Raw genomic sequence first — 25504 nt, 5'->3', positions numbered from 1 at the left:
AATTACTGTTGTCAAATATAGGTTTGTGGAAAAATTTGCATAATTTTGGCACAGACGCAAAGGCTCAAGTCACAAGCGAGAAGAGCAAAGCAAATCCGGATCAATCCCAGCCAGTGTTATGCTAATCGACCTGTGTCGATGCCCACTACGGAGGAGGGTTCCAACGACGCGCGCCATGTGAAAATATATGCAAATCAGCTCAAGCAATGAATGCAAAGGGAATCCCGTGAAGGTTAGCAAAATCATATCGACGAACTGCAGACATCGATTGATTTTATACAGAACATGTATATGGCTTGGTACTACTCATCTCAGCTTGTTTGTCATTTGGTTTTTTATTTGAGATTGGAGATTGAAATAGTTTTTCCCAATTGCTGCCACAATTGAGTGAAATGGATAAGAGAAAAGACCAGAGGACAGCATACAAACCGATCTCCAAAATAGCAATCGAGCAACAAACAAATGTCTTCATGAAAATATGCACAAGGCCTGAGGAACGGAACCCGAGACACTTTGTGCACTATAAATTCAAGATGAACCCAGTCATGCTTTCAATTTGTCTTCATTTTAATATGTACTTTGATGAAAATGTATTTGCATATGACAACCATTGATTCAGTTACAAATATTTCAAAATGGAAAACATTTGCGTTTTGGATTCTATTTCGAAGTGAGCATTGAATGCTAGTCGCTCTCGCTCCTGCTCATGTTCCCATTAAAAAATATACAAAATAAAATGTTACTTTATGATTAACCAAAAGATTATTATTTTAGGCTCCACAAAATGGACGAAGGATGGGAAGAGAATGATATATTATCAATGATATATTCTCAAAAGTGGATGACTTGTGCTAGTTCAAAGTTAGTTAAAATGGAGTTAATTAGAGAAATGTCACTTCACAGTTTTGTAAAATTACACAAAGTGCAATATGATAGTTTTAGTCAGTGAATTATGCGAATATACTTTCGCCGAATACCTTATCATTAACGTGAGAAAATCGAACTCTTTTTTACTTTCCAAACAACGTTTATCCCAGAAAATAAATAAAAAAAATTCTTTATTTAATTCAAATTTTAAATGGCAATTTTCTTAAAGGTTTTTTCGGATCCTTCAAGAAGGTTGACCCTTCAATAATATTTGTGCCTATATGCAGAAATCTCTGATGTGCCATGTCAACAAAGACATCTAAAGAATTCTTTTATTGATAATGGATGGGACACTATAATCAAATGAAGTCATTGATGACAAATGCAAATGTGCAAAATGCTGTCACAAAGATTCTCTCCTCAATCTGCATTTTCTGCCTAACAGGGTCTTACGGGAAGTAAGAGGACATCGCTGACCAGCGCACTGACCAACCCCGCTAAGGACACGCGTCTGAGTCATTAAATCATTTAACGCTGGTCAAGCCAATAGAAAGAGTTATAAAAGGGGAAACTGCTGGCTTGCTAATGGTCAGTATTGCAGTCAGTTTTGCTGTAGGCACAACACGCGACCATCAGATAAACAGTTCATTTGTAAGTTGATTCTATCTTCTGCTGCTTTGAGTTTTATGTTCACCCATCGCATTTAGTTGGTGACCCAAAAGTTATCGTGCGAAATTCTTGAGAAATGTCCGTTAATTTGAGAACATGTTTGGGTTCAAGTTTAGGCAGAACAAAATGGTTGACCTACAGGACAAGCAGCCAAGCAGAACAATGCAGAACATGTTGTCATAAATAGGGTATCCTAGTTGCACACCGAATAGGAAATTAGAATGCGCGACCGCAACCGAACCCTTTGAGCAGCCATTGTCCTGCTGTTCTCATGCCCTCGCTGCCACCCTAGAACCTGTGTTAAGAGCAACTGACAGGATACATCAGGCAACTGCTCGCACTCGCGATGCTGCAGCCGCTGTTTTATAATTAGTTTGACCAGATCTCGCAATGGACCGTCACATGGCTGTTTACTGCAAGGGGTTCACCCTTCTGGCTTACATTTTCTTCGCGGCCTTTCCCAAAAATGAATGGCAGTGTCCAAACCGGTTTCTCGGCTTTGTGCTTACATTTATACGGATTCGCGGTCCGGTTTTTGGGTAATGAACTCGTCCCTGTGGGTCGCCTTAACCCTTTTCGGTGTAAGGATGCTCAAAGCGAATAAAATTGGTGCGCTCACCCAATTGTGTTACCAAGAAGGTCAGGGCTTAGATGGGAAATCTCTGGCTCAAGATTTTTGTTCTCATCTTCAAAGAAAAATACCAAAACAACCGTTATAAATTACCGGGCAGCTGAATCTGAATCCAAGCCAAAAAGGGTCACTATTCAGAGCTATTGACCAGCTCAATTTGTTCTTAGTGCATTGGCACGCGTGGAAAGGATGACCCCAATAAATGACCACTTAACTGCTTGAGACAAACCTGTCTGATGGCTTGATCAGCAAGGATGGACGACGCGCGTGCCCAAAGGACTTAAAGGATAGGCACACACACCTCGGCAATTGGTCAAGATGTCAAATTGGTACCCAGGACATCCCCTCGCAAATAATCTGCGGCCTAGCGCGTGTCCTTTTATCATAATTAAGATCCTATTCGAATTCAGAATTTCAACGGTGAGGACATATGGAACCTTTTTGAGCCTTCGTCAAGGGTCAACATAGTTGACCAGACAAAATCCTCAATGAATTGCAGTGCATAAATTTCCATTGGTACTAACGATTATATTGAAATACCATTCTGGATTTCGTGAAATTGAGAATTTTCCTTTCTTTTTTCCGGGGCTTAACGTTGAGATTTACTTGAGCAAATAAATCTGCGCCCAAAGGCAACCCATAACAAAACATCTTTAAAAAGGGCAGAAAAAGGCAAAATACCACTGCATTTAGGATAAAGACTCGACTTTCTGAGGGTAGCACTTCGAGCATTCAAACTTTTGTATTGTTTATATTTTAGCATAAATTGTGAAAAGGACAAAGGATGCCACAGGCAATTGACGTAATTAGTCAGATAGGTTTTAATGTGCTTAAAGATTTTTCTCACGCTGATGACATCGTCGACAAGCATAAAACATCCTCCTGATTAACCCAACTAACTTTGTTCGCAATTTTATGCGTCGTTATACGACTTATTCTACATTTTGGAAGCTCAGTTGCCATTTTGCCATAAAAAATGATGTGGTAATCAACTTAACTTTAACTAACCGCTTGGCCTTTAACTTATGCACATCACTCAATTATGGCAACAATTGGTAAATCCACTTTAGTCCCAATTCGCCAAACAAGTGATAAACCAACAGAGCTCAATTCCAATGCTTGGTATTCGATATCAATCGATGGCTGCAATTAATTTGTTCGTGAAGGGATTTCGATTGCGCTCCTTTTATTCATATCCTTCAGCTGATTTGCATATATTTCCCAAATGAGGCGCGCGTGCGCCTCTCACTGGGAAACCCTCCTCCTCTTTCGTCTCAGGTCCATTAGCATAACACTGGCTGTCGGAGGATAAATTGGTTAGCTGACAGGCATCACACTCAATATTATATAAATACTTTTTTAAATTTGCTTTGGGCATCAGGTCCGCATTGCAAAAATCGAACTAATTTATTAATTTTTATGAATTTTGAAGGGTTGTAAAAAATGCTCGTTTTTTCGTTATTTGATCGGCAGCTGATACAATTTTTTTGCCCATTTGGCGCAAATGAAAATTAAATGAAAAAATTGACTTTTTTTTAAGCAATTTTTACGCTTCTTAGCAAAAACAAACGGAAAAGGCAATGAAGTTGGCCAAATAATTTATAATAAACATTTGCCTCTTTTCAGAGAGTGTCCAATTTGATTGATGATCCTTATGAATTAGTCAAAGTTGCTGAGAGATTCATTAACGATCGCAATAATTTTCTCACCGATTTTCTTATTTAATGCTCAACATTCGAAGGAACTTCAAGTTTTTTTTGGTCTGCGCCGTAAAACTAATGACAATATTAAAATTAATGATATCATATAATGTCACACGATACTTTAACTTTTTTTAAGGGAAAATTGTTGTAAAATGTGCTGGAATTTGAGATGTGATTGAAGAAGATAAAAGCGTAATTCGAAAGGATAATTAAAGGGTTGCAGTTGCAATACTCGAGCTCTTCCAAAACGCTTTTGGGTTTTTATTGGTAATATATACTGAAAAAGTCCTTTAAAACTTAACGTCCAACTAATCAGCTAGTTATTTTTCTGTTTTTAGAAGTAATTGATCTAGCAAAAGAGAATTGTGCGTTCGATTACTTCAAACTTCAACCTTTTTTTTTAATCTAATTTTGGTCTTTTGTCGATCATCTTCAGCTGCCTTTTCGAAGTGACTGTTTAGACGTTGTCGAAAATACGCGTTTTGCGAGACGATTGACCTAAATTCTTCTTTCTTACAACGCAATCCTTTCAGTCACGCATAAAAACACACACACATGCAAACGTGTCCTTACAAAAAGGATTTCGCTGCCTGCTCAGACAAATATGTTCTTATGAGTTTGGCATCCAATTGAGGAAGGATTGGTTTACTCTTCCATTTCTTTTTTATGTAATTTTCTATGCGTTTTTATTTTATTGTGGGAAAATCTATCAGTTGCGCAATGGGGCATATAACGCTGGCACAACGATCCTGTAGAACAGGATATCATGATCGAAGCATGTTTTTATTTTACAATGTGATTTCCAGATAATTAACAACTGCAGAATTCGATTTGTAACATATCTGTCTTAATCTAAATTATTTAGTTCTTAAATGGTTTTGTTTTCATAAGGGGAGAACAAGATTTTAGCTATGATTTTTGTTCTCTGAGTCTCTTGTTCCTAAATACGGTCTGGTCTGCGTTTATTATTAAAAACGTTTTGTTAGTTAATTTATTTACCTTCAATATTGTTGGATTTTACGAAACTTGCAGTCTACTGAAAAACAACATTATCAGAGAAAGTTTTATTCTGAAAGCATTTGTTCTGCGATCACTGTTTAATATTGAATTGGGGGTTGCGATTCTATATTCTTCCGATTTTATTTTTGCGTACCGGAAATATTTTTCTAATACATTCTCACTAATTTATTGAAATGTTTATTGAATTTATTATAAATGTTTATTGTGCCTGCTGGCCAAGATCTCAACAATAAGGGGTGAATTAGCCATCTAACTAAATATCAACACGTTCAACTAACTCTAAAAATTTGTAATATGAACCAAGTCCTTGCTTGATTTATGAGACAATTGACTACTTTGACTACTTTAAATTAATGGTCACTTGTCAAGAAGTTGACAACCCTATTTGATTTTAAAAAGTTTCATATTTCCAGGTAGAGAAAAATCATCAAAAAACTATTCCTTTTTTTTAATGACGTCCGTGGCTGCTGCAAAAGTAGTCTCATCTCAAAATATCCTGCCCGCACCAAAGGGTTGCGTAGTTTTCCCTTGAGCATTACGGTCTTGTGGCTATTTGAGCAAACGGCTCTGCAACTTTTCATCAAAATGCATTGGTCTTCATCATATTTCTGAAATGTTTTGCAATCCTGAGATGGAATTGCCTTACATCGAAATAGTCCCGTTTATTTGCCTTTTACTCATTGTTGGAGAAACTACATATATTTGCAAAAAACCGCCAAATATAACTTAAGATCATTCAGTTTTCTCTTTTCCATTCAACGCAAGATTTATTCCTGTCTCTTAAATTTTCTCTCCTGTTTGTCAAAATTTTGCGAGCAAAGAGATGAAGGCCACTTAAATAATGATGAGTACACGCAACGCTCTTCTGTGTGTCATAAACAATTTAACACACAGTCAAGTAATGTCGCCCAGCATCCGTATCCTTTGTCCTTTTTGTGATGGGTCTACCCTTTCCAGTCTTTCCATCTTGAATGATGTTCGTGACCATGACAACAACATAGGCGAAACCTTTGCCGAAGTGTAGCATTTGTCCAACATTTAAAATCATAAATTTAAAATGAAAATAAAAACGACAAATAAAATAAAGTAAAAAAGCTAGAGAGGAAAGTTAACTAGAAGATACTCTGTACTCAGCTTCAAATTTCGTCACCAATTTTAGTACTTAGTAATGTACTGCATCTCTCTACTGAAAATTCATTCTAGAATAAACTCTGGTCTTATTTAACAAAGAGTTTTCAAGGATAGATAGATATGCCAGTAATGGCTCATATTTTTATACCTCTGCACCTATTTTAATCGCGTATAGGGATATACGCTGAGAGAGATGCGAACTTTAAAGAAGTGACTGACCTTTGACCAATTCTTAATCACACACCTAAAATAAAATTACCTCTGAGATTAAAGCGTTTCTGTAGATGCTTCTGGGCGCAATATTTACCAGTTTTCGTTTTATTCTTTTCACAAATTTTCAGAGCATAAAAACAACAAATACGATGCAGGATAAACTGTTGGCAACTTGCCAACATTTAGAATGGTCACTTAAGGGCATAACTTTGCTGGACACGCGTCAAATAAGCAAAAAATTAATTTACATAAATGCAAACACACAATGAAAAATAATTTTCACTTTTACCGTAAAAAAAGGAAGTGCAAATGTTGCCAACTTTATTGTGGTCAAGGGAAATCAAAAAGCGATTTGGATAAAACACATTAGTACGAAGGTGTGTTGAGCACCAACTTGAGCTCTTAATTAAGCACTTAAAATATTGTCATGGTAGGTACATAAAAGCATGTCTTGCTTGCTAAGCAATCCCAGATGCTGTTTCTTGAATTGTAACCCTATGCAGCCATTGATCAAGAGGAAATTCCCACAGTGCGAAAATCGTTGTCTGCGATCGAACAAATTTACGAGCTATCAAATAACTGGCATTAAAGGGGGCAAATAAAGTTGCAAGAGCAATAAGTCCTTGGTCCTTCGGCTCGGGTTGAAATGTGTCACGTATTTTGCACATAGAGCAACCCCTCCGTTGAAATTAGCACAGTATAGTCAACGTCTTTAATCCTCAATCCACGTTCTTTACCCTGATCGGGTTCACAGAAAATTACGGACAGAGGTGAAATGTAAACAATAAGAAACGGTTTTTCCTCAACGCCTTGACGGCCTTTGGCAATCCTTTCTTTTTACCTTAATCACTGATTTAATCAGTCATGGGGTTTTCTTTTCTTTTTGTTGAACCAGTGATTGCATTCACCCGTACGTCTTAGCAAAGGCCTCTGGCCTGGCATTGGTTTTGTGGGTCAATGTCACATTAAGAATTTATTGAATACGAGTGCCAATAATCATGCAGATTAATGTGGCAAGAGCAGAAGATAAACACAATTACAAATTTGAAAAGATATGTCGAGGATATCTGTGACTCCACATAATATTCATCTCTATCTTTTCGTCTACCTTCTGTAGTAGTATACAAAATAAACTTTAATTGCATTTTTACATACAATATCAAATTAAAAACTTTTTCATTTGAGCACACATAAGGGCTGACCTTAAACTTGTCAACAAAAAACAGTTCAGTTCAAAGCAATTTGATGCCTGATTTGTTTGCATTTAATGTGTGGCAAGTGAGAGATTGAGCTACATGCTGACCCAAAATAATAAAGTTATGCTGCAACGCTTTTGCTACCCCTAAATAAAATCTACGCAGAGGCGATAAAGCTGGAGCCATGAATCATCGCCAGAATCGACCCCCGGGGCAGCGGTGTCCGCCCCTTTAGGGTTACATGCATATTAAAATTTGACGACAGCCAAAGCAGTTGACCAGCAAAATCTTTTCCAATTTCAGTTATGCTGCCTATTTCAAGCAAATGTAGAGTTGGTTTTGAATTGAATATGTCACGGAATGCATGATGTAGCTATGAGCACCCCTATTGGAGGATGAAAGAGTGACATGTGGGCGTGCCAGTTACGAGTCAAAAGGCAAAATAATTAAAAGTCGTTTAATATTGAATTCACGATTTGCTTGATACACAACTCCTCTCGAGTAGAGCCGACTCATATAGCGAGGAGTTAAATCTCAAATCCAAAATAATTTTACTGCAAACGATTCCCATCACTCTGCACTTATCCGTAATCAAAGAAAACAGGCTTTTATTGAGATCATTACTCGGCACTTGCCAGTTGTGACTGGCAACCAAACCACTGATGAGAATACAAGCCCAACGTATGAAAGAAGCATATCATTGAATGTAAAAATGGCCAAAATGGAAGCAATCCAAGAAGAGATACCTTAAAGAATTTAGCAGGATCTCATTTGTCGTGGCAGGCAATCAAACAGTACTTCAGGAGACAATAAATATAAGTGTGTGGAATAACTTGCACAAGCGCAGCCAACATCAGGGCGAAAAGCCCTATACCTTTAAACATTGCGGCGATCTCAACATAAAAAGTAATTTACTGGTACTTATTTTATTTAATTATAGTACTCGTTTTTCTTCCACAACAGACATAGAGAGTTATTGTGGCCTGAGAAGTCGGATTCTTCATTTCAGTTATGCAACAAATCTGCTGCTGGCTGTTTTGGTATATCTAATTGACCAATTTCAAAATAGCTAAAAAGTTTACAATGATAACTTCAATAGGAAGTCAAGCTTGGGCGCCTACTTCCGCTCAAAGTTTTATAAATAAACAGACTGAAGTTTATTTTTAATATTTAATTTTATCTGCTGTGCGCTTAAAAAATTTCCCCGCCAATATTTAGATTTGTCGGCAATACAAAAATATATCGATTAAACATCGATTGCTTTACTGCTTTACTGGTCAGAAAATGTGTGGCAGCCCTGGCACTAGGTCTGCAATGCGACGTCACAAATAAGAAAAGAAATAGCTTAAAAATGAAATGCGCGGTGCACAATTGCACAAACAAGTTCAAGTCAAAACAAAAACACTCCGAACAGTTGAGCTTCTTTAGCTTTCCGAAAAACCCAGATATTTTGAAAAAATGGGTTGCGTTTTGCCGCAAAAGCAGCAGAGACAAACTGAAGGCAACGGCAAAGAGCGTCATTTGCAATGAGCACTTTAAAGAGGACGATATCCAAGGAGCATTACAATTTCAAATGGGTTTGTGTTACTCTTAACAAATTAGCAAAAGGTATGCACATCAACTTTAACTGAGATTTATATGCAGGATTGTGCTCAAAGCGAACACTGAGACCAGGCGCCGTGCCCTGCATCAACAACAACGATATAAGTGCGCTCGAACGAGAGCGATCCGAAAAGAAGAAGAACAAAAAGTTGGTCGCTGAACTGCTCGAAGAGGCGTCGGCGCGGGAGGCGGCTGAGGCAAGCGGAGCAATTGTAATCGCTCCGAACTTTATCAGAAACACCGGCATTAACTCTGTCCCTGATTTTGTTAGTGCCACAGGCAATGCATTCGTTCCATTTACACCCACGCCCATTGAACACGATCCACTCGCCGAAGAGCTGGACTGCAGCACTAAGAGCAGTGGCCAGGATCAAAGGCTTGTTGAACAAAAGAGATGTCGCACCTGCTTTGCACAATTTGTATTGGATGAGAGCTCGAAAGATCTGTGTGACTCGCAAAACGCTGTGATGTTATATCACATCGAAGTTATTACTGGAATTTGGGTTGGTATATGTATATATGCAAGACAGAGATGAAAACAACTTATCTAAATAGATAATTTTAACAAGTGTTGTTTTCATTGCAGATTCAGTGCAAAGATGAAGGTTCTGCCGTGATGTGTTCAAGCTGCGTTGCCAATCTGCGCACAGCAATTGCATTTCGGGAAGCGTGTATACGAACGGAACTACAACTTGCCGCAGGAGTCGCTGATGTAATCCCAGCTGTTATCAATGAAAGCATCTCAGAAGATGGAGATGGTTGGGACGAGCAGCCGGATGGACATCAAGAGCAAGATATGCTTGTAAAGGATGAGTTTGTCTCAGTATTTTCGGTAGATGATACAGGCAACCAGACAACTGTCATTGAGCCTTTGAGCCAACAAATGATTCAGGCAGTGGTAGGGCAGAGTCCATCGGCCGCAGATCCAAATAGTATAGCCTTGGGTGCGCAAATCTATGAAGATCTTTTAAATGAATACAAGGGCAAGGATAAGACACCGCGTCCAAGGCAGAAAAGGGGAATAGTTGCAATGCAGAAGCCAGCAGCAAGGCAAAGGAAGCGAAAGCCTCGCGAGCCAAAACCCATAAGACCAAAACGCACGAAAGAGGAAAGAAATCGGATACGCCGTGAACAGATCAGAGCGATGCCCCTTAATTATGTGTGCGATCAGTGCGGCGCATCCTTTCGCGTCAGATGCAATTTAACGATACACATGTTGCGCCACACGCGCACAAAGAACTACACATGCCCCGAATGCCCGAAGAAATTCTATGATTCGTATATGCGAAACATTCACTTGCGTGTGCGGCACAGAGGCGAGCTACCATTTACCTGCAATTTTTGTAAAAAAGCCTTTGGTTCGTCCAATACTCGTTATCTGCACGAAAAGTACGTCGATCATGTTAAGATATAATCAAATTTAATTTATATACATATCGTTATTACAGGAATGTGCATGGAGCATCGCCGCGCATTCATCGGAACGAGAATCGTTTGAACAAGAAACTCGAATTGAAAGAGGGAGATCAGCAATCGCAGGATGGCCAGAACCAAAAGACAACAGTTCGTCACTTTTGTACGTATTGTGACAAGAGCTACGCGACAAAATATGCACTAAATTGGCATATTAATCAGCACATCGGCGTGAAGCCATTCAAGTGCAAGGTCTGCGATATGAGATTCCCCGATCCGCAGGCGAAAAAGAAGCACGAAGTGAAACACGACAGCAAACGTCCCTACGAGTGCGATATTTGTCTCAAGGGTTTCTATGTGCGCTGCAAGCTGAAGGAGCATGAACGAATCCATACGGGTGAACGTCCTTATAGGTGGGTGCAATCTAAGGCACTATTAACCAAACAATAATTACTTATGACTAACAAACAAATAACTTTTGCTTGCAGGTGTGACGTTTGCAACGCCTTGTTTCGATACAAGTTCAATTTGTATTCGCATCAATTTAGTAAAATGCATAAGGAAAATGTGCAAAAGGTGACAAAGATGGAAATTATTGAGGACTCAAATTAAACGGGAACGGTAGACTCTCAGTTGTTTTAAGTCAATATTAGAAGCACAGCTAAATTGCAACTTCATTTTATTAAATTAAGTCTCAAAGTTACAAAATTGTGTTCCCATCATCTCTTGTGTCCATGTTCAGCGATTTCTTTTGTTTGGATTGGAATTTTTTGGTTTTCAAGCGCGCATTCGCAATGTGATTGGAGGAATTCATATGCTGCGTTAGGTTGCCGGCCCGCAGGAACCAAAGATCACAGACATCACAGCTGAGCAAACAAAACAAAATGATATACTTAAGTTAAGTAATTTTAAACAATAGCAAATAACACTTACTGAAAGGTGCGTTCGCCTCGTTTGATGAGCTCCGTTTTTGACTGCGGCCCTCGACCTTTCTTGCAAGCCTCACTGCAAATAAATTGAAGTACCACTGTGATCTCTAAGGCCCAGAATAACTAACTCCCACTTTTAACTCACCGTTCGTGCCGCACACGTGAGCTCTTTGTACTATATTGGAGTCCACAGAAGGTGCACTCGTATGGACCTTCTGTATGCTTGAGCTGATGTCGTCGCAGCAGATGCAGCGTGTAGCACTTCTCATTGCACTCGGTGCATTCGTAGTTCTTGGTGCCGGTGTGCCGCAAAAGGTGCACGTTAAGATTGCTGCCGTCCTTGAATTGGCGACCACAGTGCTCACAAATGCAGGGTCGCGCCGAGGCCCATTGTCGCTCGCGATCCACAATGCGTTTGGGCTGTTGGTCATCGGTCAGCTTGATATACATAGTTCTCTTTCCCACACGCATCGTGTAGTTGCGCTTGGACTTTCTGCAAGGGACTTCAGCGATTGAGTTTTTCTGGACCATGTCGGCATTGGCGGCATCATCAGTGGGCGCCTCCTCTAAATCCTCATCAAAAGATAAACGGTCAAAGCCTTCAGAATCTGGTTGATCTTCGTAATAAGAGTTGCTCATTGGTTCGATGCCACCACAATCGTCGCCGCTCCGGTTGAGATGTGTGGTGGTCGTTGGCTCTACCTTAATATCCGTTGTGCCAAGCTCATCCGGTTCCTCAATTCGAAGCGGATCGTTGCTCTTCGCCTTATCTGATGCAGCAGGCGAGATTCCATTGCTTGAGCTCAGTTTACTTTTACGTCTAGTGAGGAACGCCTCAATTTTTGTGCAGCGTTTTCGAAAGGAGTTAATTTTCTTCAGCAGTATTTGACACTCTTCGCAGATATAGATGGGAAACCCGGCAGCGTTCTCCACCTGAATGAAAGAACACATTTGCATATAACAATTTGAGATTCTTAAGAGTCCACTGTGTTTGTACCCAGCAGTTTGTTATTGTGCGCACGCTGTGCAAAAGACGACGACCCATTGGAGAGAAAATGTTGATGCAAATTTCTGCATCCACTGTTTTGCCGCAGGTACGGCAAAAATCCTCCATTTCAATAAAAACCCAGCTAAAACTCGTTCAATTTGTTGACAACGCGACCGTATCACGAAAACAATAAAATACACAAAAAATGCATAATAATACCAAACAGATAAAAAAAAATAGACAAATATGTATACACTGGTTTATTTGAAATTGGCGAATAAGCGATTTATTTACTTAAAATAAAAAGTACGAGGAACTCTTTTGGGTTGACAAATATTAACCTGTTTGGAAGGATTGAACTTCTTTAACTGGAGATTGGTGGGGTAACGGATACCAAAAGGAGTTGGTCTCTGTGAAATCATTTGAATCTTTTTCTAGAAACGGATTTGCTATTGGCAAGTTGAATTAAATATATCCACAAGCGATTTAATATTAAGGTCTATATGATTATTTTTGTCTTTTACTACTAATGTTTTTTTTTTTTGTAACATAAGCGCATTTTTCTTCTCTTGGAATTCACTCTATAAACCGATGTTTGTTTCTCTCGAAGCGTGTAGTTTGGAACGCAAGTGGGCCTTCAAATGAGTATTTCTTTGAAATGATTTGTCGCATATGGAACAGCTAAAATATATACAAATGGTATTAGGACCAAATCGTCGCATGTATTCAGAATAAATACTTACTAGTATGGCCGAACGCCGTTGTGAGTTAAATCATGTCGCTTGAGACCAGATGCAGAAATAAATGATTTACCGCAATAGTCACAGGAATATGGACGTGTATTCGTATGCGATCTGAAACAGGAAATACAATATATACATAAAATTATACAGTTCGCAATGACAGCATCAAATAAACACTTACCGTTCATGCATTACACGCGTGGTGCTGCTGTTGAAAGTTTTATCGCAGTATTTGCAGGCATAAGGCCGCTCACCCTGGTGCACGATCCGCTCGTGCAGTTGAAGCAGATGCTCCGTGTAGTAGAGTTTGCTGCACTGACCGCATTTGAAGTTTTTGACACCGGAGTGTCGAAGAAGATGCAATTTGAAGTTGCTCTGGTCATTAAAGTGCCTGCCACACTGATCGCAGACATAGTCACCACGTCGTCGTTGCCGCCTGCGTTCAACTATCTCCTCCTCTGTCAGATTCTTCCAACTGGTGTAGGTTTTCTTAACTCTGTGGATTGTGTTGCTGTCGTGTCCAGCCGCATCCGAATTGCTCTCAGTCGATAACTGTTTGCATTTTTTCCTGTTGGGTCTTCTATTAGTTTTTTGGTGTATCGTTTTATTCGGAACGTTGTTGAAAATTGTGGGATTAGTAGTGTCTGTAAATAAGTCCATGCAGTCGTCATCGTTGTCGGAGAGCTCCCGAAAGTCTTCAAGTGTCTCTTGACTATCGCTGCTGTATCTGCAAATGTTGTCAATTTCGTTTTGCACGCTCTTAATCAAAGAGTCGACATCTTCACTCGTGTCCTCATTAAGATCAGATTCCATGTCAGTTGGATTGTTGTTGTCTTCTTCAAATTCAATCAACTCGTCGTCCTCAACATCGCTGACTTCGTTCTCCTCCAGTTTGTCAATTGCAATGGGCAATTCGTCGTAGTCAGTGTCAAGTTCCTGTTTCGCTTCATCATCATAGCCAATGTCTGAGTATTCCTCCTCAAAGGGCTGCTCCAAACGGGAGCTGCAACTAAGCAGTTCCTCTTGAGTCTTGATGCAGCGGTCGCGGAATACTTTCATGCGATATGCGGCCACTTTTAAGTCGAGCATACAGCAAGCGCATATGTGTGATGGTAGATCTGGGCGTCTTTCAAGCTGTACATAAAATGATCATAATTATGGATATGCACCACGTACAGATAAAGACAACCTTACCGTGGTTCCAGCTACTAATTTAATGCTCATTAGGATTTCAGAGTTCTCGATCTCAAATAGATTCTTGGCGTTCATGTTGTAGATGACGCTTGCACAAGTACGACATTGCACCGGCATTTTTAGAATGTTTAATAAAACATAATCCGATTTAAAGTTCATATATTATATGTAAACATACGTATATATTTATTTTTGAAAACAATTTGTTGTATTTACAAGCAAAAATCAGCTGTGTGTCAGCAGCTGAAGTTCGTTGTGAATGGTTTTTGGTGAAGAGGAAGTATTTGGATATACAACAGAATTGCAATTTGAAACTTTACCTTAAAAAGAGTATAATGAAGTTATGCGAAAATATGTTACAAGTATATCCGATATCGTCATGAGAACTGAATATAATATATAAGATATAAGAACAGACGCAATCTCAAATTGAAGGCTCAATGTAAATTTGTTAATGCCTTTGAATTCTTAAATTTTGTACTCTTCTATTTAAAATAAAGATTTTAATTTACAAATACGTTAAAACTAAATAATTGAATTACAAACAATGACTAATATATTTCAGTGTGTCGGATCGCGTCGCTCGGCTGGAGAGCTTTAACAGTCTGCTGATGGGTCATTGTGCCCATGTGCTGCTCCAATTGATGTTTGCGGGAGAATGTCTTATTGCACGGAATGCATCTAAAAAGATTCAATTATTAAATATATATGTAGTATGATAATGCTACTGGCATTAAAGCACTCAAAAAGAAACATATTTTTTTAATCAAACAAAAATCTAAAACTATGCGAATTTTATCCTTGCACACGAAGAGGATATACGTACAAAAAGGGTTTTTCCCCTGTGTGTGTCAGCATGTGATTCTTAAGGACATTCGAATAAGAAAAAGACTTGCCACAAGTGCCACAGGTAAAAGGACGTTCGTTTGTGTGGGTTCTGCAAAGGAAATAAACATAAAACAGTATTAATATTTACAATAGAAAGTAAATTATTAGACGGAACCTTTCGTGACGTATATTCGAACTGCGATCGGCAAAGGAGCGGGAACAGTATTTGCACGTAAATGGCTTTTCGCCCGTATGCACTCGGATGTGTCGATTAAGCTCAGAGGGTCCGGCGAACGTTTTAGCGCAGATTCTGGAAAAGATTTATATTGTAAAATTATTGATTTATTTGTGCAGCTAGCAAACAACATACTCGCATTCAAAGGGCTTCTCGGACAGGTGACGACGCATGTGAATATTCAGCGCTGCACGCTTCGAGTAGATATTGCCGCATATTTCGCACATGATGTTTGTAGAGGTCTCCTCAGGCGATTTACTAGCAGCAGTGGCAGCATTTGTTTGTTTTGCTGTCACATGCTTCAGCACTGAATGCGTCGGATTACGAGGTCGTCCCCGTCCACGTTTGCCATGTCTGGATTTTCGTACCTTTGGCTTTCGCAATCGTTCTGTGGGATCGTAGTCACTGTCACTGGCATTGCCCAACAATATGTTTGTCTCATCCAACTCTCCGGCTTCCTCAAAATCATCATCGTAGCCAGTATTAATCTCCTCTGCCTGCTCATTGGTATCTTCCAATTGCTCTTCCAGTATGGTATCGAATTCAATATCATCATCCGGATCGATAAACTCGTTGGTTGCCTCGTAGATGTACTCCACAGTGTCGCTTTCGATTTGGGTGGGATCGTCAGTAGGCTCCAATTTCAGTTCAGCCTTAAAGAACTCAAATATATAATTAAATCAATTTTGCCTTTACTGCAGAGTTCTATGATGATCTACCTTCACAACGCTATTGGCAAAGGCTCGCTCGCTCTCCTGGCACAATTCCCGAAATTTATAGGCGCTGGTTAAGACACCGACACACCTGCAACAGAGAAGGCTTGGCATGTCCTCCAGCGGTGGCAGCTAAATATTTAAAATAATTATGAATAGCAATAAGTGTGTGAATGTATTTTTATTTATATGATTGCTCACCTTAATGCTGCCAATTTCCTCGATCTTGCGAACGAGGGGACATTGAACGTCCTGGTCGTCGTAGAGTTGTGTCATGGTATCAGCGTTTATGTCTTCCGTTAAACATATTCGACATATTATATACTCTGGCATGCTGTGATCTTGTCTGTAAACTTCTTATCAATAATAACAATAATATATTAGCACAGCGTCTTTAATTTATTTGCAGCTTCCTTTACTTATTTTTTATTTTATTTGACATAAGGCTAGTGTGACCGTTTGCTGAGAGTATTTAAGTATTTTTTTCGTGTTCTAGATAATGTAATTGTTACTGTGAATGGCAATTGGGCGCTGGATATCAAAGAATGCGATTGTTCTATATAATGGGAACAAAGTTCCACAAAATATTATTAAATTTGATATATTTTTTTAATTTCCATAATGCAATTAAAGCTCTATTTATGTATATACTTAAAATTAAATAAGCACATGTAACAAAATTTACAAATAAATAGGATTTTCGGGGTTTCCCATAACTATAAGAGATATTCCAAGTCTGTCAATCAGTCAGTATAACACTAAATATTTATTATTTCGTATCAATCATTAAGAATACGCTCCTGCGATTCCTAAATTCCCTTAAATTTTACATTTATTTTTAATTTTTTCAGTTCTTCCACAAATAACACGATTTACTAATATGAAAGTTTTTTTTTAATTTATAACAATTTAGTTATTAGATGGTTCAGCATCGAGTAGCAAGAGCTGTTCCTTCCTTCATCTACGAGTCTTCCTCTGCTGATGCGTCTTCAGCTGAGGGCGTAGTGCAAATGCACCAACCGCAAAGATTTCACAACTATTGTTATAAGTGAACATAGCTTGACTGAGACTCACTCACAAGGCTCTGATCCTTGCACTCATATGCCCCACTCGTGGCGATACTTCTCGCTGCGATTGCAGAAATGCTGATCACAATATACACAATAAAAGTTCGCACTTTTAATTAACGGATATGTCCCAATATCTAAAGAAAAGGGTGTTGTAAGTGATGATGTAGTATGCAAGGGAAACAATAATTATGATATAAAGCGGGTATATTTAAATTCTTGTTAAGCCAAGTCAATATAGCCGTTTGAATCTGTCTACATGTGCACTAATCCATCAGATTAAAATATAGCAATTCCTCCACGTTGCCTACTTTGCAGTCGATATTTTCATTCGCTGAACGTAGACTTTCCATGACCTTTTCAAAATTCGTATTTACAGATGCAAATCGTTTTCATCGGAAATAATTGGCGCGTTATTTTTGTCTACCATCTTTAGTCAGTTAGGAGGTTAGTATGCAAATTGGGAGCATTATTCAGTCGAGTCAAATTCGAGGATTTTTAATTTTTACATCGTGTAAATTTAATTTAATTTAAATTGAAAGACTACTGTTGTCGGGATGCCTGAAGCTTCGTAAGCACGACTCCAGAGCGAATTTCGATCCATTATTTGGCAACACAATAATAATAATCAATAAGTAAGTAAATAAATATTTTATTTACTTATTTATTACTTTATTTACTTGTTTATTGTATTTATTAATAATACTACTGCCTCTTTACAAACTTTATAATAACTTTCAGCTTCCCTGACTATTTGTTTAACTTCAGCGGGGTCAGTGTAACCGTTTGTCGATTGCATTTTTTTTTATTTCGCTGTGAATGTCAAATGATTTGACGGGATGCGATTACTATGAATAATAGGAACAAAACTATTTGAGACGAGCTAATTTTGTTATTAAAGACAGATATTATTTAATATATATTTTACATAATTTAAAGTCTTCTTTGATTTTGCTAGAATGTATATTTAAGTTTTGCTTAAGAAAACCCTGTCAACAGGTTGACATGAAAACGCGCGTTTCAAATGCAGTGGAAACAAACTAAACGAAGCCGTGTTGACTCCAAGTCCCGTCGTGGCGCAAAATGAACTCCTGTGTTTAATTTACAATCGTATTCGCAATTCTGAAAGCATAAATAATGGAAATCTGCATAAAGTGGAGCATGTGCCGAACCTGCACTGGAGGCACTAGCTCCCAACTGCAGCCCCTCTTCAAAGACTCAATATTAGCCGAACAGCTCCTGGAATACGCTGGAGTTCTTGTAATATTTGAATATTTTTACAGTTTACAACTGGCATAATTAATATATGGAATTCTATTCAAGGTGAAACCAGACGACGGATTGCCAGATCAGATATGTGTAGAGTGTGTGCAGCATCTGCAATTTGTGCACACCTTCCTTACAGGCTGCAAACGAGTCGATGTCCATCTGAGAGGTGCGGTGCGCCGCACCATGTCCTTGAGAAAATGCTTTCCGAGTGTGCCCGCCGTAGATGCCAATACGGAGAATTGCGATATGGAATCCGAAATAGAGACACAGGCGCGTAAGCAAAGCAGCCAATCAAATCCAAACCAATCAAAGAAAATATTGAATACACATCCGGGGAAGAATGCCACCGAACAGGAGGAGCTGGTTCCTGAGGACATTGTAATACAGGAGGTCGAATCGTCAGAGGAGCTCGACCTGCTAACAACAACGACAACTCAATCCTCGGAGAAGTCGTCGTCGGCTACAGGTGCAGATGACAGTGATGATTATGTGCTTGTCGTCAGCAAATGTATGCTAAATCTGACTCAAAGCGAGGCGGTGGAAAACAATGACAGCGAATACAATGCAATGGATGTGGGTGATCCATCTGGTAGAGAAGATGATCATGAACATGATGATAATGATGAGGATAAAAATATCGAACAGGATAGCAATCAAGTTGCAGATGCAGACAATGAGCCAGCTACAAATGATAATGAAATGGAGCCGGCAGCAGCTGTTGCTCCGCTTACGATTGATCTGTCCGCCGCCTTGGAACTCTCGAATTCGGTCAAGCACAACTGCTCCATGTGCGGCAATTCGTTTGGCAATCAGGCACAGCTCAAATCCCACATGCGCACCCATCGCAACGAGCGGAGCTACGAGTGCGAGTAAGTGCATCGCAATTGTGATGTGAGCGAAGGGAACATTTTCTAGTCATCATTTTTGCACTTGCAGGCTGTGCTCCAAGCGCTTCAATGCCGCCTGCAATTTGACCACACACATGCGCACCCACACGGGCGAGAAACCCTATGAGTGCACCCACTGTGGACGCCGTTTCGCGGATCGCAGCACCCAACGGAATCACGAACGGTAAGTTGATGAGTTGTTGTAAACTACTTTCAACTTATGAAATGCTTCTTGCAGCTCGCACACCAATGAACGACCCTATGCGTGTGAGACCTGCGGGAAGACCTTCTCACTGTCATCCACATTGAAGGCACACTCATTGTCCCACTCCAAGTTGAAGCCGCACAAGTGTCTCACTTGCAACAAGGACTTTCGCCTGCCTCACCATCTGAAGGCGCACGAAAGAACGCACGTTCATCGCTGTGAAGTGGACATCCTGATCTACAATCGGGACGATGGCGATTACACCAGCAGCTAGGCGCTGCTCCAACTGAATCAATTGCTCCTGTGGTAGCTGCATATTTTTTGCTGTACAATTTACCGATAATAAATTTCTCTTATAATTTACAATTGATTTTTAGCCTAGCCTAGCTTAATCTATTACAATTGCTCCTGGCTCAGCATGTAGCTGCTGGAGCTGCTCGCAAATGCCTGCTCCTCCTTGCTCCGGTGCGTCAACGTTTGCAGATGTGCCTTCAGCTGATGGGGCAACGTGAATGATTTCAAGCAGATGGCGCAACTGCAAAGATTAAAGAAAAACATTGCGACTACTGAACATAGTTTGACTTGGATGTACTCACTTGAAATTCTTCTCGCCCGAGTGCATCAGGCTGTGATTCTTGAGGATGGCCATGTGCGTGAATGTCTTGCCGCACTCCTTGCACTCATACGGCCGGGTATTCGTGTGCACCCGCTCGTGACGAACCTTCTCGCTGCGATCGTAGAAATGCCGCTCACAATACAGACACTTATACGGTCGCTCCCCCGTATGGCGTCGGATGTGGGCGCGCAGCTCGCCCATTTGACGAAACGATTTGTAACAGATTCTAAAAGGAATTCGAAGAACAGTTGGATTAAATCGCTCAGTAGTCAATTATTGCAGTCGAGGAGCAACTTACTCGCACTGGTGCGGCTTGTAGTCGGTGTGTGCCGTCATGTGTGCGTTGAATGCTGCCTTTTTGGGGTAGACATTACCACACAGGTTGCACATATATTTTGTGGACTCTTCCTCGGTTTGCTGCTCGACTTTTGCGTACTTCTGGGCTTTGATTTTTCGCTTCGACTTGAGCTCGTTGTCAGGCTTGCGAGGGCGTCCCGGCCTGCGTTTGGTGGTCGTTGTGTCTGGCTTGGGATCTGGCGATGGCGTTGGCGATAGGAAGTCATCGTTGTCGTCCTCCACAAAGTCGATATCACCATGCTCCACCTTGAGTGCCATGCTGTCCTCTTCCTCTTCGGCAGTCGGGCAATCGTCGTCGTACATCAGACTCTGATCGACTTCGATAGCATCCGCCGCGTCAGCTTCATGCGCCTCATAAGCAGCGCCCAGCTCATTGATCATTTCGGGCAGCAGTTGCTTGGAGCGATCATGCGTCTCGTTGTCTGTCACAAAGCCATTGGCCTCCTCCTCATCGTAGTCGACATGAAAATCACCATCAATTTCCGCAGAGCCAGCCGATTGTAGATCCTCCTCCTCCTCCTGCTCCTCGTCGTCGTTGGAGTCGCAGCGATGAGTGTTCAGCTGGAGCGTCTCAAACAGATATTCCATGTACGCACTGTCACTGTCGACCAGCTCGTCAGGCTTCGCCGCCTGCAGATGCGCACTCTCCAAATACACTTGGGAATTGAGGCACATCTGCCGGAAGTTGTACCACATGGCCACAAAATCGAAACACCTTTCGCACACATTGGACGGCAAATGCGTTGATCGGCGTATCTGAAAAATGAACTTTCAGCATGTGGTTTGATCAGTTGGCTGCCAGATCCGGCTTACCCTGACGCCGCAACAATATTCAATTTTACGGTTCAATCGCTGATTATCGTAATCGTCACTTTCCACCACATCACTCGCCGCGTTTGTGAAGAGTGCTCGCATTTTGCTCTGCTCGCATTCCTCTAAACACACTCGGCATTTGTTTGCATTCGCATCTGGTGTTTTTTCATCCATTGTGGGCAGAATTATTAACAAATTTTTGTTTACTGTTCTCGACAGAGTTGCTCGTTTAGTAGTGTTGCTCAACAAGAGTGTTGGGCAATTTGAAGCAAGTTGGCAGCTTGCTTGTCCTTTATATTTTGGTATGCAGTTTAATTTTAATTTAATAAATATACAAAATTCTATTCAAATTAGAGATGATTTTTATTTGTAAAATCTCGTTTTATTAAAAAAAAAAAAAAAATGATTATAACTACCATTTTAATTTCAAAGATTTATGTTGTGCAATTTCAAAAATTATTTCGCAAATTTCAAAATTGTTTAAAAACCAAACATTAAGTAATTAAGCTTAAATGCCATTGCATATATAATTCTAGTTATAAATAATTCAACACATTTTTTTGAATGATTATATTTATATATATTTTTTTTTTTTCTGAAAGATATCCAAACATCGGAAACATTTTATGTAAACAAAAATTAAGATATAATATTTTTCTTCTTATTATTTTCAGTTAGTTATAGTAATGGCTATTAGGAATTTCATAGACATCGAATCGACTATTTTAATGGGCTTAGCAAATGAATTTTGAATGAATATAGAATTTCTTATTCCGTTTCCTAATCCATCAATTCGAAAATCAGAAATCGGAAATCAAACTTACAAATATACTTCACTTATAATGAATAAATCGAGCACGATTACAGCTACTAAATGGATTTAATATAATTTGTTCTTAATCTAGAAATTGAAGTTGGTTAAACTACTAATGTATTTAAGCTTTTGGCTTCTCCACGCGACCTTTTTTCACGCCATTCAATTTGGTTGGATTCTGGGCGTGCTTTGGCTTGCGCTTCTTCTTCGTCTTGTCGAGTGCAGCAGAGAAATCGACGATGTCGGAATCATCCTCGCCGGCATACTTCTCCAGCAGGCGATCCATTAACGAGTTGTAGTTGGATTCGCGTTGATTTTTGCGCGCCAAAATCAGATGCTCCAAATTGCCGCCGCTGGCCGTCGCCGCCTCCTCGTCGTCCTTCTGCTGGCGTCGCTGGATGCGCTCTTTAATGATGTGTGCCTCCTTCGATTCCCGGGCGTATTTCTTATGGCGCTTAGTGCGCTTCGCTGCCGGCTCCTCGGTGAATATCTTGTATTCGGGCACATCATTCGCTGCAATCATGGCGGCGACAATCTCTTGGAAACGGGGCTCATCCTCGACCTTCATGAACGGCACATGATTCATGATGTAATTCATGCAACCCTTGCCGCCCAAATATGCCTTCTTGATGTCGGTCCTCTCCAGCTCGGAGCCGACATATTCCTTCTCATAGTTGCTGATATCTTCGACGGTCAGCGGCTTGAATATCTTGCTCCATAGATCCAGCCAATTGGTTAGCTTGCCCTCGTCATCGTCATCGATGATCGCCTGCTCGTCGTAGAGGGCCCGCTTGGCCGGATCGGTGAGCACCTGGTAGATTTTCGAGAGCACCTTGAACTTTTCGGTGGATTCCTCTTTTTGTGCCTCGGGCACTCGGTCGGGATGCACGAGCAGCGACAGTTTGTGGTATGCCTTCTTAATCTCCTTCTCTTTGGCATCTTTCACAATACCCATCAGTTTGTACACATCGCGCGTCTCAAAGTATTTTTCGCATAATTCAAGAGTCGTCATTTTAATTTTACTGTAGCTCAAATCTGTCTCTCTCCGTACTTGATGTGAAGTGCTCGAAAGTGTCGATTGAAGTGCCAGTGCTAAAAAGGCGCCAACAAGCGAGGCATGCCTGAGTGCTGCCAATCGTTCTGATACCAAATGGAGTAGTTTTTGGTATTTTTGTGAACGTTATCTGCCTGTTAAGTTGGCTGCGATTTGGCCGACTTCCTTTTCCGTGTTAGCTGTGAAAGAAAAAACATGCCGGTGGGTGCAAATTTTAACAAAAATATGCTTTTCAACAAGCAAAATTTGCGTATGCATACGCAAAAACTGTGCAACATGCAATGTGCTGCAGTGTCGTGTCAACGGTGCATGCTTTTGCAGTGATAACACACAAAAAAAGCACAATATTCAGCAACACAGCTTGACCCCTCCCCCACACCATATGCGTTCGTTGTTAAAAAAAAAAAATGAATTGCAGACAATTGTGAAATGCAAAAAAAATATTGAATGAGATTGTGAAATGTGTTTGGTTTTGTTTGCACTTGCAGCTAGCAAAAGATTTACTGCACCCTCTGCCCGCTGAGGAGAAACGCAAGCACAAGCTGAAGCGCTTGGTGCAGCATCCCAACTCCTATTTCATGGACGTCAAGTGCCCCGGCTGCTACAGGATCACAACGGTTTTCAGTCACGCCCAGGGCGTTGTTGTCTGTGCCGGTTGCGCCACCATTCTGTGCCAGCCTACTGGAGGACGGGCCAAGCTCACAGAAGGTACAACAAATCTTCAAATTCCTTAAATCTCTTATCAAATTTCCCAACACTCATTTTATGATGTTTTCATTTTGCAGGCTGCTCGTTCCGCAGGAAGCCACAGTAAAAATAATTTTGGACGTCGCGCTTCAGGATGAACCACAAATTATTAATTTTTTAATAAACACTCTTACAAAACAAAACAAATAAGAAACGTAAAGAAAATCCACAAATAAGTCGTATTGAGCCGTTTTCATTCCTTGTAGAAATTGGCTGTTTTGCAAATTGGAGGATGGACAACAAACAACAAGCTAAATTCATAGTCAACATTATCAAACAACAACAATGACAGTGGCAGCAGCAGCAGCAGCAAAACAACAACAAATTACAAATTTGATAAGTAGTTTTAAAAACTGCATGTAAAGAAGCAGGCCAAAAAAAAAAAACATCTGGCATGTTGAGGATTGTGGAGAGGCTGTAAAATAGAAAGAACGCTTTTAATATATTGACTTTGAAATTTCTTTGTTTAAGCACCAGCGACAGTTCATTAAAGAATTAACGATGTGGTTATTTAGAGCAATGTGAAACGGCTTCTTGCAGTGTAGACTTTTTTCTTTCAGTGCATAGACCAGTAAATATCATCGCTTTAAAACATGTGGCTGGCTCTTTCAGTGCAATAATATGAATCGAGTGCTGTGGTTAACAAATGAGGCTGGCAACCAGGAGAAATATTTTACTTTTTATTTAAAACATTGAAAATTGTTGAATATTCAAAATGTGCGCCAACTAATCGATTGCAGCGCGATACTCTACGTACGGTCTCACAGTATTTCGATTATATTGCGATAGTCAATGTTCTCATTATCATCGTTAAGGCATGTTAACTTGCCGACTTATCGTTGAGTTAACAGACCTTAAGTGGTGTATGATATATACAAATTTTCTCAAATGAATATTATAAATTTTTTAACTGGGCGTTAGTTCTAATAAATTGAAAATACGTCTTAAGCCAATTTGAATTATTTATTGAAATAATAAAACAACATTCTAAAATGAAATCAAGTTATTTACGTTAACAGCTAGTGTCGTGAGAGTGCTTCGTGCACATTTACTAACATTCCCATCTCTATGCTGCTAGTCGATTACTCTTATAAGAAAAAAATGAACAGGGGTTTTTTTTCAGTAATATTTTTCTTGCTCGTGCGTGACGTCGCGCTCGCTGTGCCTGTGCCGCTCGCTCTTTATTGTTTGTGTGTTTTAAATCAATCTAAATCAAATACGGAGAATCTTAAAACGCAAGAAACTTACTTAGCTGGCACAGAGTGTTTTAACGGTCTCAAGATTGGCGCGACGTAATTAAATGCAGACGCGCCGAGCAACAAAAGCGACACATCAAAAGAGAAATAGCACAAAGAAATTTGTCTTCCTGCTTTTGACCGTCGTCGTCGCCGCAGCCGAAGAAGAAGAAGATTCTGCAGAATAACAAAAGAGAAAAAATGCAACAAAATACGGAAGCAGACCAATAAAAACGTAGCCATAACGAAGACGGACGATAATTGTGCAATTATTGAAAGAATTGTATATTTATTTTTGTCGAAGTTCTTTGTGTGTGAAAAATACTCACACACATATATATATATATATACAAATAAATTACTAG

The 25504-nt window shown here is 39.9% G+C and overlaps 8 protein-coding genes across 9 annotated transcripts; 3 read left to right on the top strand and 5 right to left on the bottom strand.

Annotated features, from left to right (window-relative positions):
- Positions 1-8730: 8730 nt before the first annotated feature.
- On the top strand, positions 8731-11077 carry LOC6563000 (zinc finger protein 558). The gene is made up of 5 exons (XM_001990663.2): positions 8731-9007; positions 9075-9535; positions 9619-10421; positions 10481-10858; positions 10934-11077. Exons 1-5 carry the CDS (start codon positions 8782-8784, stop codon positions 11055-11057), a joined length of 1992 nt encoding a protein of 663 aa, XP_001990699.1. The 5' UTR covers positions 8731-8781; the 3' UTR covers positions 11058-11077.
- A 30-nt stretch (positions 11078-11107) lies between these two features.
- LOC6563001 (histone-lysine N-methyltransferase PRDM9) lies at positions 11108-12496 on the bottom strand. Its single transcript, XM_001990664.2, has 4 exons — positions 12372-12496; positions 11520-12307; positions 11379-11450; positions 11108-11311 (listed from the first exon to the last, which is right to left on the bottom strand). The coding sequence occupies exons 1-4, from the start codon at positions 12486-12488 to the stop codon at positions 11146-11148; spliced, it is 1143 nt and encodes a 380-aa protein (XP_001990700.1). The 5' UTR covers positions 12489-12496; the 3' UTR covers positions 11108-11145.
- Positions 12497-12638: 142 nt separating this feature from the next.
- On the bottom strand, positions 12639-14472 carry LOC6563002 (transcription factor Ouib). Its single transcript, XM_001990665.3, has 4 exons — positions 14300-14472; positions 13287-14239; positions 13106-13216; positions 12639-13043 (listed from the first exon to the last, which is right to left on the bottom strand). The coding sequence occupies exons 1-4, from the start codon at positions 14456-14458 to the stop codon at positions 12944-12946; spliced, it is 1323 nt and encodes a 440-aa protein (XP_001990701.2). The 5' UTR covers positions 14459-14472; the 3' UTR covers positions 12639-12943.
- A 293-nt stretch (positions 14473-14765) lies between these two features.
- Positions 14766-16520, bottom strand: LOC6564228 (transcription factor Ouib). Of its 2 annotated transcripts, none has more exons than XM_001990666.3 (6): positions 16277-16520; positions 16082-16207; positions 15498-16015; positions 15303-15437; positions 15126-15236; positions 14766-14980 (listed from the first exon to the last, which is right to left on the bottom strand). In XM_001990666.3, exons 1-6 carry the CDS (start codon positions 16406-16408, stop codon positions 14851-14853), a joined length of 1152 nt encoding a protein of 383 aa, XP_001990702.1. In that variant the 5' UTR covers positions 16409-16520; the 3' UTR covers positions 14766-14850. The 2 variants fall into 2 exon arrangements, with proteins under 2 accessions (XP_001990702.1, XP_032592955.1); XM_032737064.2 differs by having other exon boundaries at positions 15498-16024; positions 16277-16442.
- A 1590-nt stretch (positions 16521-18110) lies between these two features.
- LOC6564229 (zinc finger protein 771) lies at positions 18111-19869 on the top strand. Its single transcript, XM_001990667.3, has 4 exons — positions 18111-18402; positions 18466-19280; positions 19348-19482; positions 19537-19869. Exons 1-4 carry the CDS (start codon positions 18280-18282, stop codon positions 19775-19777), a joined length of 1314 nt encoding a protein of 437 aa, XP_001990703.1. The 5' UTR covers positions 18111-18279; the 3' UTR covers positions 19778-19869.
- Positions 19808-21537, bottom strand: LOC6564230 (zinc finger protein 347). Its single transcript, XM_001990668.2, has 4 exons — positions 21290-21537; positions 20418-21232; positions 20100-20345; positions 19808-20038 (listed from the first exon to the last, which is right to left on the bottom strand). The coding sequence occupies exons 1-4, from the start codon at positions 21461-21463 to the stop codon at positions 19900-19902; spliced, it is 1374 nt and encodes a 457-aa protein (XP_001990704.2). The 5' UTR covers positions 21464-21537; the 3' UTR covers positions 19808-19899.
- Positions 21538-22150: 613 nt separating this feature from the next.
- LOC6564231 (J domain-containing protein CG6693) lies at positions 22151-23189 on the bottom strand. The gene has a single exon (XM_001990669.2). The coding sequence runs from the start codon at positions 23113-23115 to the stop codon at positions 22225-22227; it is 891 nt and encodes a 296-aa protein (XP_001990705.1). The 5' UTR covers positions 23116-23189; the 3' UTR covers positions 22151-22224.
- A 76-nt stretch (positions 23190-23265) lies between these two features.
- On the top strand, positions 23266-24424 carry LOC6564232 (40S ribosomal protein S27). Its single transcript, XM_001990670.2, has 3 exons — positions 23266-23358; positions 23646-23865; positions 23943-24424. Exons 1-3 carry the CDS (start codon positions 23353-23355, stop codon positions 23969-23971), a joined length of 255 nt encoding a protein of 84 aa, XP_001990706.1. The 5' UTR covers positions 23266-23352; the 3' UTR covers positions 23972-24424.
- Positions 24425-25504: the final 1080 nt, after the last annotated feature.

This window comes from Drosophila grimshawi, unplaced genomic scaffold, assembly GCF_018153295.1.
Source record: "Drosophila grimshawi isolate 15287-2541.00 unplaced genomic scaffold, ASM1815329v1 contig_311, whole genome shotgun sequence".
NCBI lineage: Eukaryota > Metazoa > Arthropoda > Insecta > Diptera > Drosophilidae > Drosophila > Drosophila grimshawi.
The sequence above is the reverse complement of the archived record's forward strand: the minus strand, read 5'-3'. Positions and strand labels throughout refer to the sequence as shown.